Raw genomic sequence first — 14,576 nt, forward strand, 5'->3', positions numbered from 1 at the left:
GGCGGACACTGACTTGAATTTCTCATTGATTACACCCAGCGTAGGATCCGGCACACACCCGAGAGAACCACGGTTCAGCGGAACAAACGTTGGATCTCTCGTCCTTTTGTCTCGACCCCACACGGCCCGGGACGCCGTCGAACTTTGACCTCCACACGATCCCTGTCATGGCGCATTGGCCGATACGACGCTCTTATTTTAGCCATGCGAATCGCCGTGCCCCTCGTGGAGTTCTCTGCCACATCCCTGCTCGAATTAATAACGGACATATTAAGTCTGGACCAACCGCTCGCCTCCCGGATCGTTCGGATATCTCCGCTGTTGCATTGGACACGCATGGCTGGCTGGGGCGTATTTTGATTGGAATTACTAAGGTAAATGATCGCTACGACCCAAAGTTCAAATCACGCCATGTCCTGGCTCTGCTTTTAATGAGTTGTGACTGTAACTGACCCACGCTCCACATAGCCCTTTTCAGTATCTTAGCCTGCAGGAGCACCCTGATCTGGACGCACATTCCTTGTGAGTAGTCTCAGAAAAGCTTAACGATCATTACCTGAACCGGATTGCGAAAAAGAAAAGAAAAAGAAAAGAAAAAAGAAAAAAAAAAAAGGGTAAAAGGTGCTCCAAGTCAAGCATGGGCAGCATGGAACCATCCAAGGATTTCACCGTCACCATTGTCGGCGGTGGGATTGGCGGCCTCATACTTGCCGTCGGTCTCCTGCGCCGCAAAGTACCCGTCCAGATCTACGAGGCGGCACCCGCCTTCGCTGAGATCGGCCTTGGCCTGTCCATTGGCCCTGCCGCTCACCGTACTATGCCCCTCATTGACCCTCAAATTCGAGAGATCTATGACTCGCTCGTCACAACTCACGCAGATAGCCCTGGCTACGAGCAGTTCCGCCAAACATGGTTTGAGATTGTATGGGCCAGCGGCGACCGAGAGGGTGACACGCTGATGAACCTGAAGGCGCTTCCGTCGGGGCAGACAACGTTGCGCCGAGCGGACTTTCTCGATGCGTTAGTCAATCTGATTCCTCCCGAGATTGTGCAATTTGGGAAGCGACTGGAGAGTCTCCAAGAAACAGCCGAGGGTGTATCCTTGCGATTTGACGATGGCACGACGGCCGTCGCTGATGTTGTTGTTGGATGTGATGGAATCAAATCCAAGGTAAAGGAGTCGATGCTGCCGGAAGAGTCAAAGGTAAAACAACCCCAGTACAGTGGAATGTACGGGTATCGTGCTGTACTGGATATGGATGAGATGGTGGAGGCCGTCGGCGAGCAACGTGCGAGGGTGTCCACCATGTATGTCGGAAACGGCGCATACGGTATCTCATATCCGATCATGCGGGCCAAGAAAGTGAATTTCGGCCTGTATATCTTGAGTGAGAAATGGGATTGTGACACCTGGGTTCGACCAGCCGAGAGGGAGGAGATGCGCAAGGATGCCAAGAATATGGGCAGATATGTGAATGCCGTTATTGAGGTATGGAATCAGGCCCTCGTCCATGTTGACTGAGACACCAGCTGACTTGGTTCACCTAGCGCATGCCCGATCCCTCTCAATGGGCGATTTTCGAGCATCCTCATATCTCCACGTACTCTCGGTCAAAGGTTGCCATCCTTGGGGACGCCGCACATGCCTCTACACCGCATCAGGGTGCTGGCGCCGGACAGGCTATTGAAGATGCCCATGTGATTGCTGAGCTCCTCGGGGATGCGCGAGTTACCAAGTCGGAGCATGCTGTAGCTGCTTTCAAGGCTTACGATGAGGTCCGACGACCGCGAAGCCAAAGGGTCGTTACTAGTAGCAAGGAAAATGCGTACCTCCTCTGTTTATGCTTGGACGGTGTGGGTGATGATGAAGAGAAGCTCAAGGAGACGTGGAACCAGCGCCTCCGCTGGCTGTGGGATCTGGATATACAGAAGCAGGCAGAGGAAGCCAGGGAGATAATGATCGAGCACATGCGAGCATGAAAGAATCTATCACGCTTATATTACGCACCAGCCATCCAGGTAAGTAAATAAGGAATATCCCGATTTTTGGGAAAGATTCCTGCAGATCAATAGTCAACGAGTTTTAGAATTTCGTTTCCCAAAAAAAGACTAAAAGTAAATCAAAAGCGGCGGTATAGACATACAAATACCCTATGGAACCCCATCACCCGAAGCACCAGTTGAGTAGGTAGGCGGCATGCCAGTGAATGTGGGCCATTTGGTAGAAGCCCTAGAACCAAAGAACGGTCAACATTCTCCATGGCGTTACTTTGTCTCCAGATTAAGTGTGGAAATATACCCATGCCTGCGCTGACGAGCGCATATGCTACATTTTAAACATCGTTTCTAAAATGGCACGATGTGGGTACGGCGATTGACAGGGTGCAGGAAAGCTCAACCCGTTTCTTCCGGATTTAGGGAAGTACAGAGTGACCTGTCTAATCATGGGCCCATGCGTCTCCCCACTGCAACTAAAGTAGCTCACAGGGGTAGGTACTAGTAGGCATGCTTGTATTCTTCGGATCTTAGATACCGCGGGGCCATCTACTAGTAGTAGATCCTTGTTTAGTTGACCCATAGTATGGACCGTACCCTTGTTCATCTAGGTCGGGGTAGTTCTTCAGATTTCCTTGATTCAGGGACCGTCGAGTGTCATGACACGCATTCATGCACGGGTAACTTGTAAGTGGTGTAAATAGTCCAAGTCAAGGGAATTCTTCAGGGATCCATGATTGTAGGATTCACCGCTATATAGGTACGTTTAACATGATCAACTCATTCGAATATGTTTTCATCCTTACTGATCAGGTCATCGGATCTTCCATCTGGGTAGAAATAAGAAAAAAGAAAAGGAAAAAGAAAAAAGGTGGAAACCCCAGTGCTGGAGCCGGGACACGGTGGCTATCTCCACTGATCGGCATGCACAGATAGTCTGTACATCCATAGCTATATCGTTTGTCTTGTGAGCCTCTCCCAGATAGCAGCAACATAATTATGTGCAGATGTTACACATTCCCATCTCCAGGTAAGGTTTCAGAAGTAGGAGAGATGAGGTAGACCGGAAGGCTAACCTGGGCCACTTCATGTTTCCGTTTCTTCAAATTCGACCAGCTGTATACCGAGTATGTTGGAGATCCCCAGTCCATCAGTGACGCGGTTGGTGTTAATTCACTGGATGTCCGGTAGAAGTCTCTTTATGAGCTTTATAATACTGTAAAACCAAAAATCTAGCACATACGACCATAGGGTGTGGAGAACAGGGCTTCCCGTCCGCTCAGCCGTACTTAAGCCACACGCCGGGAGGTTAGTAGTTGGGTGGGTGACCACCAGCGAATCCCTCCTGTTGTATGTTTTTCTTCTTTTTTTTTTCTCTGCCCTGTTTATTTTTCTATATCTAAAGCTTATATACTTCTCTATCCTGAATCTCTGTCTCATGAGTAGTTCTGTTGTTCAGTATCCATTCTAATGCCTCCGGTGGATCCATCCGGATCCCCATAGATATTTTCCCAGGGGCATATCAGTATTGTTCGGAGTTGTCTCAGACGACATATATACATGTGTGGCTAGTGTGAGTATTGAGGCTTAGAATGAAGTAATTATGAACGGTGCCAGTTTGAGGGAATTGACGCCGTAGGTATTGCCATTCATGCCTGCTTATGCCAATTCTGTCCCTTGAACGATAACCACTCCTACCATTAAAATACTTGTGCCTTCACCCTAAAGTCGATCCCAACGGTCCCATATTCATGACTTAAAGAATTTAATGGGCTCTTATCCAAGTTCATCAGGTAAAGTGTGATTCGTTCAAGCCGAGGAAAAGAAGCCCGGCCTTGCACCAATCGTGACAGGTCAAACAGCAGATCAAGGTAATGATCCTCCTCAATTTCCAGGACTTCCAGATTTCCAAGGGAGGAGGGAAGTATATCAACAAGTGGCCCTTTCATCTCATGAATTGAATCGGGTCTGGTGGAAGGGTCGCTGGCGCCGTGCTGCCTTGCGCAAGATGTCTGACATCAATTCAGAGCACCCGTGGCCGACCTCGACTGTTTCTAGATGTGTCAAGCGGACGAGAAGCAAGCCCAACCAAGCCTCTTCTCATGGGACAAGCAGATGTTTTCTCCATTTGGACCTGGATTCTTCTTCCTCTGGTTCGGATATCTCATCCAATGCATAGTCGATAAACTTGACAGCTTTGTTCTCGTCCAATCCACCACGAGATTCTACTACACAAAGCGTCCAATAAAGCTTAAAATGGCGCACTCGACTAGCCAGCTCAGGGCGTCTCCAGAGATGTATAATTAAACGAAGAAAATGGATAGACCGGCGAGGCCGGATGTGAGAATAAAGTAAAGGTTGAAACACTGTATACAATCGCCGAGAGCACAAGGTCAGCGAACGCAATGTTCTCGTAGGCTATCATCTTTCCTAGGTGTGCTCTCCGATGGATATAAGCAATTCGTTCGGTAGATGCTCCATATTGTATTCTTTCTTATTCTCATCTTCTCCTGGGTGTGCGTAGTATTTAAGTATAAGCTAGGATTGGAGAAAACTCCCCTTGCGTCATTCTAGGTTACAATCGCCGGGAGCGTTAGGCATCAGCTAGAGCACCTTGCAGTCCAACTGAACATTTGCCTATCCAAATATGTCAATAAAACACCAATCTGTGTGTTAATCGAGTGCCCCAAAATCCCGCCGGGCCCTTCTTCCTTTCCACCGAACCCTCACGACACTGCACCGAGTACCCGGACTCAGATAATTCTAGTCATCTTTACCTGTATCCATCTCGTGTACATTCTAACATGAATGTATGTCAATAAAGAAGTTCTTCGAGCTATTGGAGAAGGGCGTACAATCCGAATCGTTGTTGATATACCTACCAATGTCCTAGACCCTGTGGACTACTTGACTTCGGCGACAAATATCATCAAGCCACTAATGACAGAGTGGGAATAGGGAAACTTATCGCGACTACTTGTCGTCGACGTATACCCAAAACACACATATGTTCTGATCGATATCAATAATCGCCGATACGACTACCATATAGCTCATAAACAAACCTATATTGTCCCTATCTACATTCTCCGCCTGTCCCGGAACAGCAGCACGTGGATTTTCTTCAGACGCGCGATCGATGACCAACGGACTGCCAAGGACCTTGCAGAGCTGCATTGGTGCAATGGCCAAAATCCGATCCCTTTCCTGGTAGATCAATATCAGGGGACCCGTGTATCGGTCGCATAGAACAACCTAAGCGGCCCCATTTGGTCTTTGGATCTATGATCGGACTCAACCCGGTCGACGAACGGAAAACAACTGTCGCATTTTGATGTTAGCGACGGCAAAGGAGCTCAGAATTGATCAAGTATTGGATTAAGAATCAACTAAACACGTATTTTCTTTGCTCTACCATACTACGTCGCATGGATAATGGCTGGAATAGTGTACATCAAGTAATCCATTTGCAGCTGTTCCTATAATTATGCTAAAGCTGAAAACCTTGTTCTAAATTTTTAAGATATCGGACGGTATCTCGTAGTATTAATTAAACTACTAGAGGCCTAGGCGTCCTCGACTACACACCGCATGTTTAGCTGGGAAATTCTATTGTGATGGTTCATGCCGAACCGTAGTATTACGACCGTCACGAACTCCCGAGCAATGATTTGCGGTTGAGATGCCCGTATGCCCTAAGAGATCGATCTCTGTTGACCGACACAGCCACATTTCTAATTGGAGAGACGAACCGTCCCCGCACGGTAAACCGTGGTCGGAAGACCTACCGAGGGGGTAGCGGTGAAGTCTGACGACTCGGTGGGCCGAATGGGTCCCGAGAATCCTATTCGGTGCTAGCTTGCATTGACCATCCGAATGAGTGCAAGCGATCCTTGAGGTTGAACTCCGTAGATAAGCTGGTCAAATACTCATTCCGGGGTGTCTTCCGAGTCGAAAGAAGTGCATAATCGCTGCACTATCATAGGCTAAATTCCCTGACCATTATATGAATTGGGCCGCTTCAATTGGAGTTTGTATCTAATGCTCAGCTTTGCTAGTTGCACCGAGACAAGAAATTTCCTCGCTCCTAACTATACTCCCCAGGCACAAAGTACTGTATACGGAGCACATTCAGAATCAGTAGTATTGTCCCAAGCCTTCAAAATATTCCTACATATATTCGTCCCCAACAGAAAACCCGAGTGCAAAAACCGCCGAAAAAATTCTGCGCTACACTAGTCTAATCTTGGAAGAACAATATAGAATCATATCCAACTGATGCCGAACATCGCCTGATAGTTAACACCCTCACGAGGGGTACCGTGAGGGGTACAATTGACATCTCCAACCTGCTTACCGTCCAGCTACACTCTATTGGGCAAGTTTTGTCTCCTTTATCGCAACTTTTTCATCGAGTATCCACTGTTGATACACGGGAAGTTTTTGGTGGGCCGCGGTATCACGTAATTTCTACCGTACTTCGTTGATGTGCACGGGCCACTTAACGGGATGGAGTCGTGCATTAATGACTGTATTTACTTATGCTCATGTATTGATTTGCTGGGGATCATTGGCAGGGGGTTGAGTACTGGATGTAGTATATTGATATTCGTTGTGCTATGGTGAGTGCACAACTGTTAGGCTGAAGAAGATGGATGTTCAAGTTCACTTGGTACTAACTACGATGTGGTTATATATAATGGGAACTTGATAAGAAATGCATAGTAGTAATCCTTCAACACTATCCAGTAAGATGATACCCAACTTCCACATACTATAGACGGATAGACCCGCAACATATAGCTATCAAATGGATAAAGAAAGCTCGGAACTTAGTGACATTAAAATTGAATTGAATCTAGAAGGAAGTCTAATAACCCAACCGATATACATATGTACATATAGCCGACGTGATAAGCGTCAAAATCATGAAATGGAGCACCCCCACACAGTATTCACCTGCATTCAGCCTCATACTGTGGCCTGGACCTTAACTGTAAGGAAAAGTAACCCCCCACTTACAGTCTGGCAGATCCACTCAACTTGGCGGAGATCAGTCTGCCGATCTCCGGATCAACCTTGTTAAACAGGTCGATGACAGCGGTCCTCAACTCTGTGGGGAGGGCCACGAGAGTTTCCGAGATGTTAGACGCGCACAGTCTCCGTTCGGCATCGTCGAAGACGTTTCTCCACAGCGCTCTCGGCTGCACGAAATCTGCGTCGGTCACAGGGATATTGTTCAATCCTAGAACAGCTCCTTTAAGGAACTCTCCATGACGCACATCTTGTGTGGACTGCTGGCTCTGGACTGCAGGCTTAAACGTATTGGGGGTATAGTTCGGGTCTGCGCCGTAGTTGCTGGTCTGGGTCAGACCGTCGCGCTCAAAGGGAGCATATACAGGGGCCACGGGTCGGTTTGGTGGCAGGTGTGTGTAGTTGGCTCCGAGACGGTAGCGCTGGGCGTCAGGGTAGGCGAACATGCGGGCTTGGAGCACTATTAAAGGGTTTATCAGCACTAGATTCGAAATGCGTTTAGCGTAATAAACATGGGGAATCACATACTGGGATCCGGCGTGAAGGTGATACCAGGAACCATGTTGGATGGAGAGAATGCTGCCTGCTCGATGTCGGCGAAGTAGTTGGCAGGCTAGATATGTGTATTAGTATGAAATGCACCTCAGCTCGGGGTCGAAGAAGCCCTTACGTTTCTATTCAGTGTCATCTTGCCAACCGGGATGAGGGGGAAGTCCTTGTGTGGCCAGACCTTGGTGATGTCAAAGGTCATCAGGCCGGCCTTCTCGGCCTCCTCAGGCTTCATAACCTGGATGTAGAGACCCCAGACTGGGTAGTTCTTACGTGCGATCGAATCGAACAATTCCGTGGTATGGTAGTCGGCATTGACACCAGCAAGGCGCGTAGCTTCGTCTTCGGAAATATTGTCCACGCCTTGCTCGGGGCGGAAGTGGAACTTGCAGTAGTTGAAGGACCCATCGGCAGCGACAAGCTTGAAGGTGTGGAGACCGAAACCAGTGATGCGACGGACGGACGAAGGGATACCGCGGGAGCCGAACAGATGAAGAAGACCGTGAACACTCTCGGGGCTGTTGACGTGGAAGTCCCAGAACTTGTATTGACGTGAGCAATTGCGGAGACCAAAGGAGCAGATGTTGCCCTTACCATTGTGGGATCATGTGCGTTAGTTTGAGGGTTCTTCTTGTGGGAGCGGTTGACAGCTGGGAACTTGACAGGATCCCGGACCCAGAAAACGGGCTGTTATGGTTAGTATGACTGCTGCAATTATCTCATGTGGATGCGGTGATTCATACTGTGTGATTGCCAACAATATCGTGGTTACCCTCCTCAGTGAAGAACTTCACACCGAAGCCACGAACATCGCGAACCGTATCGGCACTGCCCTTCTCACCACCAGTAGTACTGATTCTGCAAAGAACCGGTGTCTTCTTGCCAACTCCGTTGAGGAACTTGGCGCTGGTGAGATGGGAGATGTCATGGGTAACTTCGAACTCTCCCCAAGCACCAGCTGCTTTGGCATGGACAACTCTAAACAGAGTCAGCACACCCAATAAGCCAGTGGTCATTTGTCTGTGGTTACCTTTCTGGGATCCGCTCCCGGTTGAAATGAGCCAGAGTCTCGAGAAGTGTCGTGTCAGCAAGAGTGACCAGACTGCCACCACCGAAAGTTGGGAGAGTCGTGGAGACCGAGGGGTCCGAAATAGGTTGCCCTACAAGTACAGCAGTGAGCCAGGGTTGACTTTATTATGTTTTATCAATGAGATCAATGCTTACCCTCAGCCAAAGTGTACTGATGTGGTGTCTTCTGGATCATATTGATGTGAATTGTATGAATGGAGATGTCTGACGCAATTGCTCCTATTGCTATTTCTGGAGTACAAGTAGAGGAATCTGGGGTTCCCACCGATCCAGGCCCATCTCCCCTATATATATTTTTCTCTTAGCTGTGGACCGACACAGTTTGACATCCATATGCCCCATTGAAGGCTTCCGGCCTATTCTCGGAGGTGGATACTCGGGCCGGTGCTGACGCCTCATTGGGAATGTTCAGGCTTCCTTATCGCTATGAAGTGTAATTCGAGAATTACCAGTGGCACGCAAGTATGTGGATACGAGAAATTTGAAGCTATAGTGGAGCAGCAAAAACCCTCACCATTTCGGTTTCGTGATGGGTTCCCCTCATGAGGGGAAGCCCAGAATGTCGCGTGAGGGGAAGGCCAATATCACGTGCAAGACGAGGGATGGGCGCCACAGTGGCTTTTCTTAGTATGACTATCGGCACTCAAGTCCCGTGTTCCTGTTACTGTGTCCCCTTTAGGAAGTAGTATTTTGGGTCCGATCCATCGCCGAACCATCTCCACCGCCGAGTCTTCTACAGTCCTTCTGGGTCAACCTTAGCTCAGGCTTAGCTTGACCTTACACTCTCCGAATGCATCATACTCCATGAGCTATTTTTGAAAACCTTCACAATCCACCACGGAAAGTCGGCATCCCCCTCATTAATGACGATGTCACCGAAAGTCTGGAGCATCGATCTTATGGAGCATGTCAGTATAAAAGAACCATGGATTCCAGCACCAAAGACATCTTCCTATCATCATCACAACAATAACAGTTACTACAATAACAAAAACAACAACAAAAACAATCACAATCACAATCTTCTTCCAAATCTTTCAATCCAATCTACAATAGAATCACTATTTCTATTACTTCAACCATCATCATGAGTGCCCAAGTCAACAACAACCAGTACGACTTCATCGTCGTCGGAGGTGGCACCGCTGGCAATGCTATTGCTGGTCGCCTTTCCGAGAACCCCAGCGTTCGCGTTCTCGTCGTCGAAGCTGGTATCGCCAACTCCGGCCAGATCGAGGACATCACCACCCCTTCCAAGGCCTTCGGACTCCGTGGTAGCCAGTATGACTGGGCCTACAAGACTACCATGATCAAGCGTGATGACTACGAGCGTGTTGAAAAGCCTAACACTCGTGGTAAGGCTCTTGGTGGTAGTTCTTGTGCCAACTACTTCACCTGGATCCCCGGATCTAAGGCCACTTTTGATGACTGGTACGAGTTCGGCGGCAGTGACTGGACCTGGGACAACTGTGTGGATTACCTCCGCAAGTGTGCTACCTACCACGATGACGAGGGGCTCTACCCCACCGATCTGAACAAGATCGGTACCGGTGGACCTGTCCAGATCTCCCACGCCGAGCTTGTTCCTGAGCTCGAGACCTTCCGCAATGCTCTCACCACTGCCTGGACCTCCAAGGGCGAGCCGCTTTCCGAGGACATTTACTCCGGTGAAATGCACGGTCTGACCCACTGTGTGGATACGATCTACAAGGGTCAGCGCCAAGGTAGCTGGCTGTACCTCGAGAACAAGCCGAACGTCACTATCCTGTCTCAGGTCCACTCCAAGCGCCTGATCATCGACCGCACCACTCAGACCTGTACTGGTGTGACTGTTGTCGACCCCACCAATGGTGCTGAGCTTAACCTCTATGCTACCCGCGAAGTTATTGTCTCCCAGGGTGTGTTCGAGACCCCCAAGCTCCTGCTTCTGAGTGGTATCGGTCCTGCTGCTGAGCTGAACAAGCACGGCATCGATGTGGTCGTTGACTCTCCCCATGTTGGTAAGAACCTTCTCGACCACCCTATTGTGCCCTTCGTCCTGCGCCTCAAGGACGGTGTTGCTCTTGATGATCACATTCACCGTGCTGGACCCGCCAACGAGGCTGCTGTTGCTGCCTACCGCCGCGACAAGACCGGTCCGGCCGCTTCCGGTTTCCTGGAGCTGGTTGGCTTCCCTCGTATCGATGAGCGCCTGAACCGCTACCCTGCCTACCGTGAGGCTAAGGCTGCCAACGGTGGCCTTGACCCCTTCGGCCCTGCTGGCCAGCCCCACTTCGAACTCGACTTCGTTGGACTCTTCAGCTCTGCATTCCAGTGGCATTACCCTGTGCCCCCCTCTGGTAGCTACATGACCGTCATTGTCGATCTCCTTCGCCCCGTGTCTGAGGGTGGTGAGGTTACCCTGAACAGCACAGATGCTCTTCAGCAGCCCAACATCAACCTTAACTTCTTCGCCAGCGACCTCGACGTCCTGGCCATGCGTGAGGGTGTCAGGTGGACTTACGATGTCCTCACCAAGGGCGAGGGCTTCAAGGATCTCGTCCTCGAGGAGTACCCTTGGAACATGCCCCTCGACTCCGACGAGGCCATGAACAAGGCTGTCTTGGACCGCAGTCAGACTGGATTCCGTAAGTATTCACTTTTCCAGCATAATTTGAGATGCAATCACTAACACCGTTGTAGACCCTTGTGGTACCGCCCGTCTGGGAAAGAACGTCCAACAGGGTGTCGTTGACAGCAAGTTGCGCGTCCATGGCATTAAGAACCTCCGCGTTGCTGATGCCTCGATCATGCCTGTCATCCCTGACTGCCGTATCCAGAACTCGGTCTACATGATCGGTGAAAAGGTGAGAACATGGAGTCCCTTCAAATTTCTGAAGGACATTATAACTAATATCGATCGTTTCACAGGGTGCCGATATCATCAAGGCCCAGTACAGGGAATTGTATGAGCAGAAGAACATTCCCTACTTCTCCAGCAAGCTGTGAGCGTCTCTCCGTGAGACGTGGATGCTGAGAAGCGGTCTTACCGCACTACATTCTTATAGACAGATTGACGGTGTTTATTGCTTTGCTTTTTAGAATTAGACTCTAGCTCTCTAATGTCCTGTTATGTATTTACGTCAATATAACTGTATAGAAAACCAAATTATTCCTCTCACCGGGAACCATATCATATAAGCTATAGCAACCACTCTTATGACAGACGGGCCTTTCACCAACAAGCAATAACCAGATCAGAATTTCTGAGTATTGTTGGGTACCTAAGTCGTTGGATTGTTCAATGTCCTAGACAAGACGAATACTAGAAAGGTCCGCGTCAATTTGTTCAACAGCCTCCCCATTCATGGCTCCATGCACGTATGCCTCTCCAATCAAAGTAAACGTTCCCTGCTCAACTGGTCTCAGAACGAGTGCAGCACCAGCACCAGGTACAACCCAAACCTCGTCTCCATCGAGCATCGACGCAGGACCAAGCCCGAGATACCGCTTCTCGGTTACAAACAGACGCCGTCTACCATGCTTACTCCTGAGTGCCTCGTGGTACTCGATACCATCACCAGGAAGTACACTGCTCTCCTCCCATGTCTGCCATTTCGTGCTGCGGTAAGATCCCTCAACCTCATCAATAGTCGGCGTGCAGGGGTCCTCCTCCACCACGCCGAGAAAATGGAGTTTGTAAAGAAGATGAGTGAGAGTCTGGAGGTCAGGGCTGCTGAGGTTTGTGTCCGGGTCTCCAAAGGTCCGTTGAATGTCCTCGAGCGAGAGATTCGAAATCGGCGGATTTGACAGAATCTGTCGGATATGGTATAGAGCCGCCTCCAGCACCACCACATTTGGATCTTGCTCAGCAGCTCTGGCGGTCTCCTCTGCCTTAACACAGGCAAGTCTGCACAGCATGCTTCGGAAAAGCGCCCCGTACGCTACAGGAGCTGGGAATGAGCCGTCTTTCTTCTGGTCCGCGCATAATGTGCGCCACAGTGCTTCGGTTCTGGGCTGCCCGTTGTGATAAGGGTGTGGGAGGAGCAAGGCGAGCTCGAACCAGCGTGCGTCGAAGAACATGGCGATCTGCTTGGGCCCCGAAGTGGTGTTTCCCTTTTGCAGGACGGTGTCGATTTTCAGTCCGGATACTGCGAGGACGTTCCAAGGGCCGGGTTGGATAGCCTGCTGAGGCAGGTTTCCAGCCGCCTTGTAGTTCGCGCACATCATGTTACAAAACGGAACACTGTAGTCGGGAACCCACGACGGGAGGTCGGAGATGTTGTGGAGCGAACGATCGAGGACCGCTGAAAGCATGCGCAGATCACCGGCGTCCTTCATCACTTGTTTTGTGGCGTCTGCGTAAACTTGCGCGGCGGATTTCGAATAGTCCGGCTTCCAGGGGACAGTTCCTGCTTTGGCTAAAAGACCGTAAAGGCCGAATATCTTGTCTCTTGGGTCGGTGGCCCGGAAAGTCCACGTCTCAAAGAGGAGGTTCTCTAAAGAGAGGGCTTTAGGCATAGAAGCTTGGTCACCCTTCTGGAGACGGTCTTTCCACTGCGTCAGATGCACGATTTCGCTCTCTATGGCCACCACGGGACTGTTGATGTCGATAAACTCCGTTGAAGTAACTCTCCCCAACACGAGCTGCCGGAAGTAGATTTGCTGCGCAACTGTGCAGAATGCTCGCCAAGGAACCTCGAACCTACCACAATATCCCAGGCATGTGTCGGAGAGAATGTTCTCTTGTATCACCCAGAGTCTTCTTAGGTATGGCCGTAGAAAAAGCGTAGCAACAGCCGTCCACTCTGCTAGCGAAACATACGGAATATCAGCTGTGGCATATACTTCCTTGGGCTGATGCTTGTAGGGAATAATATCATTTGCATGAATGAAATCCCCTTGAGCGGAATACAGTTTGCGAATCGTCTCGACAGCAGTTTCGGTATAAGGGTCTTCTAGCCCGAGCCATACAAGAGTGTAAGAGGCACATTCGTAGATCTGGTCCATGATTGACACCTGTGAACCTCTCTCTTCGAGATTGCTCTGATCAATACAGATCTGGTCGACCCAACACCACATCTGAGGGCCCTCGGGCCACGATGTGACAGAACAATCCACTTTATCCCTTTTCTCGGCCTCTTCGAGGCATTTGATAACTTCTTCCACCCCGCTTTCCCGAGCATGGTCGAGAGGCCGGCTTTCATTCTCATCAACAATGTTGGGATCGGCACCGGCAGCGAGCAAGAGCTCCACGAAATCAAGCTTCCCAAGCCTCGCGGCATAGGACAGCGGAGTTCGACCAAGTTCGTCTTGAACATCTACATCAACCCCAGCAGAGATCAGCTCCTCGACGAACTCTATCTTGTTCGTCATGCAGGCTGAATGAATACTCGCGCGAAGTTGGTTGTTGGAATTTCTCTGGTTGCACCGCTTTGCCCAGGCGTCCTTCGGCACAGTAACCAGGATGTCATATGCGCTTCGACTGACATATAAAAGTTTCCCGTTTGCCACTATAGGCTCTCGATAGTCAGGCGGGTACTTTTGAGAATAAGCCGTATGAGTTGCTTGAACGTGGGGTAACTCAGTGTGTGGGTTTCCCCAGGTGTAGGAGACGGCGTGATACCAAGGAGCGTCTTTCAGATCAATGGTCTTGATTCGCACATGGACTGCCCCGTCTTGGTCTTTGCCCTCCACCTTTATGAGTCTGATAGACGTGGGGGTGGGCAAGGGCTCATATTCATACAAATCTCTGCGCTTGTCTTGGGTGGATAGGATAGAGCTACTTTGATTCTTTGTCTCCACCATTTTCTCCAGTATATCCCACTTAAGTCGGAGCCTTGGGTTTTAGGATCTACACCAGTAGTGAATGTGTCGGATTAAGCGAGTTTATACGAAAAGTTGAAATACCAGCCACCGTCAAGGCGATC

The 14,576-nt window shown here is 49.7% G+C and overlaps 5 protein-coding genes across 5 annotated transcripts; 2 read left to right on the forward strand and 3 right to left on the reverse strand.

The window, feature by feature from the left end:
* The first annotated feature begins 545 nt into the window (after nt 1–545).
* Nucleotides 546–2,185, forward strand: BDV37DRAFT_223772 (putative salicylate hydroxylase). Its single transcript, XM_032080225.1, has 2 exons — nt 546–1,489; nt 1,549–2,185. The coding sequence occupies exons 1-2, from the start codon at nt 638–640 to the stop codon at nt 1,978–1,980; spliced, it is 1,284 nt and encodes a 427-aa protein (XP_031945183.1). The 5' UTR covers nt 546–637; the 3' UTR covers nt 1,981–2,185.
* A 1,232-nt stretch (nt 2,186–3,417) lies between these two features.
* BDV37DRAFT_240264 (uncharacterized protein) lies at nt 3,418–4,283 on the reverse strand. Its single transcript, XM_032081054.1, has one exon. It carries the CDS (start codon nt 3,942–3,944, stop codon nt 3,696–3,698), a length of 249 nt encoding a protein of 82 aa, XP_031945184.1. The 5' UTR covers nt 3,945–4,283; the 3' UTR covers nt 3,418–3,695.
* Nucleotides 4,284–6,984: 2,701 nt separating this feature from the next.
* Nucleotides 6,985–8,877, reverse strand: BDV37DRAFT_297491 (catalase). Its single transcript, XM_032090339.1, has 7 exons — nt 8,803–8,877; nt 8,609–8,738; nt 8,322–8,556; nt 8,173–8,265; nt 7,700–8,119; nt 7,558–7,642; nt 6,985–7,489 (listed from the first exon to the last, which is right to left on the reverse strand). The coding sequence occupies exons 1-7, from the start codon at nt 8,840–8,842 to the stop codon at nt 7,014–7,016; spliced, it is 1,479 nt and encodes a 492-aa protein (XP_031945185.1). The 5' UTR covers nt 8,843–8,877; the 3' UTR covers nt 6,985–7,013.
* Nucleotides 8,878–9,490: 613 nt separating this feature from the next.
* On the forward strand, nt 9,491–11,699 carry BDV37DRAFT_223814 (GMC family oxidoreductase). Its single transcript, XM_032080227.1, has 3 exons — nt 9,491–11,294; nt 11,350–11,513; nt 11,578–11,699. The coding sequence occupies exons 1-3, from the start codon at nt 9,755–9,757 to the stop codon at nt 11,653–11,655; spliced, it is 1,782 nt and encodes a 593-aa protein (XP_031945186.1). The 5' UTR covers nt 9,491–9,754; the 3' UTR covers nt 11,656–11,699.
* A 174-nt stretch (nt 11,700–11,873) lies between these two features.
* Nucleotides 11,874–14,479, reverse strand: BDV37DRAFT_297495 (Ankyrin and HET domain protein). Its single transcript, XM_032090340.1, has one exon. It carries the CDS (start codon nt 14,452–14,454, stop codon nt 11,956–11,958), a length of 2,499 nt encoding a protein of 832 aa, XP_031945187.1. The 5' UTR covers nt 14,455–14,479; the 3' UTR covers nt 11,874–11,955.
* Nucleotides 14,480–14,576: the final 97 nt, after the last annotated feature.

The sequence above is a fragment of the Aspergillus pseudonomiae genome (genome assembly GCF_009193645.1).
Source record: "Aspergillus pseudonomiae strain CBS 119388 unplaced genomic scaffold BDV37scaffold_9, whole genome shotgun sequence".
In the NCBI taxonomy this organism is placed as follows: Eukaryota; Fungi; Ascomycota; class Eurotiomycetes; order Eurotiales; family Aspergillaceae; genus Aspergillus; species Aspergillus pseudonomiae.

Excerpts from the sequence above, each read along its gene's own strand:
- BDV37DRAFT_223814 (XM_032080227.1), top strand. The coding sequence starts at position 9,755 with ATGAGTGCCCAAGTCAACAACAACCAGTACGACTTCATCGTCGTCGGA. Across the intron at positions 11,295-11,349 it reads CCGCAGTCAGACTGGATTCC|ACCCTTGTGGTACCGCCCGT; the intron begins GTAAGTATTCAC and ends ACACCGTTGTAG. Across the intron at positions 11,514-11,577 it reads TCTACATGATCGGTGAAAAG|GGTGCCGATATCATCAAGGC; the intron begins GTGAGAACATGG and ends ATCGTTTCACAG.
- BDV37DRAFT_223772 (XM_032080225.1), top strand. The coding sequence starts at position 638 with ATGGGCAGCATGGAACCATCCAAGGATTTCACCGTCACCATTGTCGGC. Across the intron at positions 1,490-1,548 it reads ATGTGAATGCCGTTATTGAG|CGCATGCCCGATCCCTCTCA; the intron begins GTATGGAATCAG and ends TGGTTCACCTAG.
- BDV37DRAFT_297495 (XM_032090340.1), bottom strand. The coding sequence starts at position 14,454 with ATGGTGGAGACAAAGAATCAAAGTAGCTCTATCCTATCCACCCAAGAC.
- BDV37DRAFT_297491 (XM_032090339.1), bottom strand. The coding sequence starts at position 8,842 with ATGATCCAGAAGACACCACATCAGTACACTTTGGCTGAGG. Across the intron at positions 7,643-7,699 it reads AGATGACACTGAATAGAAAC|CCTGCCAACTACTTCGCCGA; the intron begins GTAAGGGCTTCT and ends ACACATATCTAG. Across the intron at positions 7,490-7,557 it reads CACCTTCACGCCGGATCCCA|TGCTCCAAGCCCGCATGTTC; the intron begins GTATGTGATTCC and ends ACCCTTTAATAG.
- BDV37DRAFT_240264 (XM_032081054.1), bottom strand. The coding sequence starts at position 3,944 with ATGAAAGGGCCACTTGTTGATATACTTCCCTCCTCCCTTGGAAATCTG.